At 46.9% G+C, this 5,524-nt stretch overlaps 1 protein-coding gene across 3 annotated transcripts in view; it reads right to left on the reverse strand.

Moving 5' to 3' along the window:
* Positions 1-5,524, reverse strand: part of Dnah6 (dynein axonemal heavy chain 6) — a 223,851-nt gene that overhangs the window by 68,908 nt on the left and 149,419 nt on the right. For all 3 annotated transcript variants that reach the window (XM_031382227.1, XM_031382226.1, XM_031382225.1), the window contains exons 48-49: positions 2,307-2,447; positions 40-282 (exon numbers count right to left, since the gene is read on the reverse strand). In XM_031382227.1, the coding sequence (XP_031238087.1) occupies positions 40-282; positions 2,307-2,447 (384 nt within the window). The remainder of the gene's footprint in view (positions 1-39; positions 283-2,306; positions 2,448-5,524) is intronic.

The following is a 5,524-nucleotide window of genomic DNA, read 5'->3' on the forward strand; positions in this document are numbered from 1 at the left end:
AAAAAAAAAAAAAAAAAAGTGTTTCAAAACTGAACATACTGAAACTAACTGTTTCCTTTTCTCAGTGAGCATGGTCAGGTAGAGGTTGATGAGCTCCAGGTAGGAGGTGGGCGTGGTGTAGTAGCGCCTGCGCAGCTCATTGTAGTAACGCTCCGCCATTTGGGTGACGCTCAGGTGCACATTCACACACATGAGGGAAAGACTTTCTTTTAGATCCTCATTTCCAGTGTCGACAGCTGAGAAAAATGACTTTGATACGGACAGAAGCGCTTCCCTGGGCCACTGTAAATAAAGAGGCAATCTGAAAAAACATTCTGCCGGTCACTTTTACAATACATTGTTCAACAATTAAGAAACAGTGTTTGAGCCGAGCAGTGGTGGTGCATGCCTTTAATCCCAGCATTTGGGAGGCAGAGGCAGGCAGATTTCTGAGTTCGAGGACAGCCTGGTCTATAGAGTGAGTTCCAGGACAGCCATGGCTATACGGAGAAACCCTGTCTTGAAAAACAAAACAAAAACAAACAAGCAAACAAACAAAAGCATTAAAAAAAGGAAACAGTGTTTGTCTAGGATTTCTTTGTCTGGCCCCTCCTTTCATCTAGTTAACTCCTACTTCTGCTTTGGGGGTTTCATGAACCAAACCTTATTCCAGGGGACCCAGGTCTGCATCTGCGGATCAGTTTGGCCCCAGAACAGTGTCAAGCACAGAGAAGTTGCTTATAGACATTGGCTGACTAGGAGCAATGGGAGGTTATCTTTGGAACTCCATGCATAGAATGATACAAGTCACAAGGACCTCTAAACTTCCCTGTGATACAGTAGGGAGGTTGGGTCTGTCAATGGAATCACTATCCCACGCAGACCTTGACCTTCCCACCTCTCTTGTTTGAAACTCCCCTGATCCTTGGTCAAATGTGACCTTTAGTTACTCTGTGCTGCTGCTGGGCAGCTGAGCACAGCTGGAGAGAACTCCCCAGTCTTCCCTCTCATGTTCCTGAGGGTTGCTTGTTTTTTTGAGCCAGGGTCTTTCACACTGGGGCCCAGGTTGGTTTTGAGTGAGGATCAGCAGTCCTCCTGTTTTTAGCCTCCTTCTAGTTGAGATTACTAGTATCATGCTTGGCTCCCTCCACCTTCAGTTCATGAAAACCAGCCCCCGAGAGCATCTCTGACAAGCTCCTTTCCAAAGCACAGAGTTTTGTGCTTTGTTTACTAGTCCCTAGACTTCTGTTTCCCCTTTGAGTTACTTCCAGTGGAGGCTTTTGCTTGCTGCATGGATGACAAGGTCGGAAGCAAAGGAGACTTGAGTGAGCTCTTTGCCCCACTTTCTGTACTGTTCCCTCTCGGCACCTCCCTCTTGTCAAGAGGGTACTGCTCCTTCAGTGACATCTACACCCTATGCTTCACTGCTATTCAGTGACATTGGTTCCACAAGGCTTAATGCTGTGTTGGATCTCTTCCTGGATCATTTTTAATCAACACACCCAGAGTTTAAAATCACTGTTCAAAAGTAGTTCTTTCTGGACTGGCAAGAAGGTTCAGCAGGTAAAGGGAGTTGCTGCCAAGCCTGATGGCCTGGGTTTGGCTGCTGGACCCACGTGGTGGAAGGCGAGAACTGACTCCAACAAGATGACATCTGACCTGCATGTAAGTGTTGTGGCGTGCCCCTCCCCCTAATACATGGTGTAAGTCAAAGATTAAAGATAGGGCTTTCTTGGATTGGCTGTACCTCTCCAGCCCTTTCTCTTGTCTTTCTGTTTGCTTCAAGAAAACTGTTTGAGATTGTTGCTTACACTCACTGGCATTTATTTATGGGATTTATTTATTTTTATTTTATGTGTATTGGTATTTTGCATATACATATGTCTGGGCACCACACATGTGTGATGCCCTTGGGGGCCAGAAGAGGTAGTTAGATCTCCTGGAACTGGTCTTCCTGATGATTTGTAGCAACCATGTGGGTGCTGGGAATCAGACCCCGGTCATCTGGAAGAACAGTCAGTGCTCTAAACTGCTGGGCCATCTCTGACTCTGTCTCTTTGCAGTTATTTCCCTGGCCATGCACTGTGACAGCTCTTGTCGGGATCACAATGTCAGTGATCACAGTGTCAGTGGCCTCCCCTCCCTTTACAAATCGTGTTTTCTCTTTGTTCAGTGACCATCCACATCATCCTGTGTCTGAGTAATTTCCCAGAAGCCTTTACAACTAACATAAGGATCATGAGCTGTGCTCAGTGTGGTAGCCCCTCCCCGCTCCCCAGACAAGCAAGTCTCTCTTCACACTGAGAATATCCTGGGCTGTCACCAACCTGGACAAACCAGTCAATGGTGCAGCAGTTCACCAGGGATGGAAACATGCGGCATCGGGACCTGAAGGCCTCACCAACCGGGCTCATGCAGAGAACTATGTGCAGCTTCTGTCGTACTCTGCTGATGAAATATTGAAATACCTGACAACAAAGATCAGTTTTCAGTTGAAAATAAGAGCGAGAGAGTAAGGAACACAGTGAGGAGACTACCAGCAAATGAAATGAGCAAAGCTAGATGAATTGCAAACACCTATACTCAGTGCAGTTGACAAAATCTAGACTCACATTGGTCTTGGTCACAGTACCTGATGTGGGAAGACCTGTCTTAACTCTGGGTGGGACTGTGTCCTAGGCAGGGGAGTTTGGACTTTATAAAGAGGAGAAAGGAGCTGGGCTTTGACATGCACACATTCATTTCCCTGCTTTCCATCTGTGGATGCCTTGTGTGCAATTGCTTCAAGCTCTTGGTACCATGACTTCTCAGCTATGATGGGATGTATTGGTAATCAACAGTTCCCCTGAACTAGGATCTGGAATAAACTCTTTCATCTTTAAGTTACTTGTGTTAGGTAAATTTTATTATAGCAACAAAAAAGTAAAGAAGACACGTATGCAATCTGAAAGTACTAAAAATGACAGCTAGTGGCAGACCTGGTGGTGGTATGGTTCTGTAATTCCAGTTACTCAGGAGGCAGAAGCAGGAGGATTGAAGGTTTAAGGCCACCCTGAACTACAGAGTAAGCTCAAGGTCACACTGGGAGATTTAGTGAGACCTTGTCTCAAACAATAAACATGGAGTACTGGAGATGGATGCCTTAGCTACTGTGTGTGAGACCCTGCAGTCAATCCCAAAGAAAGGGAAAGACATTTTGCAGTTTCCATTGCAGTCTGAGCACTGTACATAACTTTGAAGGGACCCCTTGAATAAAGTGGAGGGAGACCTTCCTAGGTTTTGTTTTAGGACAGAGAGCAGTCAAGTAAGGGGCAGGGCCTTGGCATTTATTTTTGTAGCTGGAAAGCCTGAAAGAAGTGGTATGGCCCTGGAGAGCTTATTTTTGGCTATTACACCTTATTTCAGCCGTTCCTGCCAAGGAGGAGGATACATTGCTTTGTGGCTGGTGGCAGTTAGCAGGGGCATGGTGATTGGCTATTGGCTCACTGGTATAACAAGAATGGTACAGTCGAGGCTTGGGCTCCCTTGGCTGTTATTTCCCCACAATGTATGTGATGGTTGGTTTTAGTAATCAACTTGACATAACCTGGAATAACCTGGAAAAGAGCCTCAGTGAGGGATTGTCCACATCAAGCGTGGCTGTGGGCGAGGCTGTGGGCGAGGCTGTGGGCATGGCAGTGGGGGGGATTGTCTCGATTGTTCATTGATGTAGGAAGACCCAGCCCATGATGGGAGGCATCACTCTATGGACTGGACACTAAATTGTATGAGAGCAGAGCAGATGCTTGCAGGCAGTCGGGTTGTTTTTGTTTTCTGTCTGCTCTTGTGAGATGGCCTGCTTCAATTCCTGCCCTGACTGTCTTGCTATCAGGGACTGTAATCTGGAATTGTCAGCCAAATAAATCCTTTCCTTCCTAAAATTACTTCTGGTTAGATTATCTCCACAGAACAGGAATGGAATGAGGTCAGCGTGCACCGCACTTTTGCACTTTCGTACAGAGGAAGGAGTAGGGCTGCTTCTCTTTCTTTGGCCTTCTGAAGTTCCACACCTCCCTAATGAGGCCCCTCTGGCATAAGGTAGCTGCAGTAGACTTGCTGATTGTTTTTATTATCATCTCTGGCCCAGGGCAGTTCTCACAGGGGAACATCTTAACTCTTCTGTAATAATAGCCTCGAAGTGGAAGGAGGTGCATGCAGAGAGAAGGGAAGCGGCTGGTGTGAATCACCATGCTGGAGAAATGGAGGTGGGTATCAGCTATAGTGTGTGTGTGTGTGTATGTGTGTGTATGTGAGAGAGAGAGAGGGGAGGGAGGGGAAGGGGGAGGGGGAGAGGAAGAGGGAGAGGAAAAGGGAGAGAGAGAGAGAGCGAGGTGGGGAGGGAGAGAGGGAGAGGAAGGGGGAGGGGAGAGGGAGAGGAAAAGGGGGAGAGAGAGAGAGAGAGAGAAAGAGAGAGAGAGAGAGAGAGAGAGAGAGAGAGAGAGAGAGAGAGAGAGAGCACATTTCTGTTTTCATCGTGCAGGATCTTGCTGCCAGGCAAGAGTATAAAAAGCATTAGGCTTGCACCTGCAGCCTTTGTCAGGTGAGAGACTACAGATATATCTAACAAGTATAGGCTCAAAGAAGGGGATCCAGCTATGACTGTAATCTCTGTGTTGGCAATGGGATTTCTGATTTCTGTATCCGTGGACACTTCTGAAAGGATAGTGAACAAACACTTTAAACACAGAAAATAAAATAAATAGAATCACAAAAAAAAATCACATTAAAAAAAATCACCATCCCAGACCTTAAGCAGTACTACAAAGCAATTGTGATAAAAACTGCATGGTATTGGTACAGTGACAGGCAGGTAGATCAATGGAATAGAATTGAAGACCCAGAAATGAACCCACAAACCTATGGCCACTTGATCTTTGACAAAGGAGCTAAAATCATCCAGTGGAAAAAAGACAGCATTGTCAACAAATGGAGCTGGCTCAACTGGCGGTTAACATGTAGACGAAGGTAAATTGATCCATTCCTGTCTCCTTGTACAAAGCTCAAGTCCAAGTTGATCAAGGACCTCTACATAAAACCAGATACACTGAAACTAATAGAAAAGAAAGTGGGGAAGAGCCTCGAGCAAATAGGCACAGGGGAAAATTTCCTGAGCAGAACGCCAATAGCTTATGCTCTAAGATCAAGAATCGACAGATTTTCTCTCGGGTGAGTTTCTGAGACTGGAGCAGCCAGCTGGGAGGCACAGGCCCCACGACTCCCAGGAGAGCCTCAGGGGGGCAGGGACACCATCCTCGCAGCTTCTGAGTGACAGAGGAGGATCAGCGTCCTTCTCTGCCCCTTCCCTGCAAGTGGAGGGCCTACCTCCGGGGAATGCCTTAAGCCAGAGACTCCATTTCCAAGCCAAGATCCGCCATTTCCTCTCTGGTGAGTTTCTAAGACCAGAGCAGCCAGCTTGAAGGAACAGGCCCCACGATTCGCAGGGGACTTGCAGGGTGGCAGGGACAGGACAAGCTCTAGCCAGAAACACTAAGAACATCTAACACCA

The sequence above is a fragment of the Mastomys coucha genome, unplaced genomic scaffold (genome assembly GCF_008632895.1).
Source record: "Mastomys coucha isolate ucsf_1 unplaced genomic scaffold, UCSF_Mcou_1 pScaffold20, whole genome shotgun sequence".
NCBI lineage: Eukaryota > Metazoa > Chordata > Mammalia > Rodentia > Muridae > Mastomys > Mastomys coucha.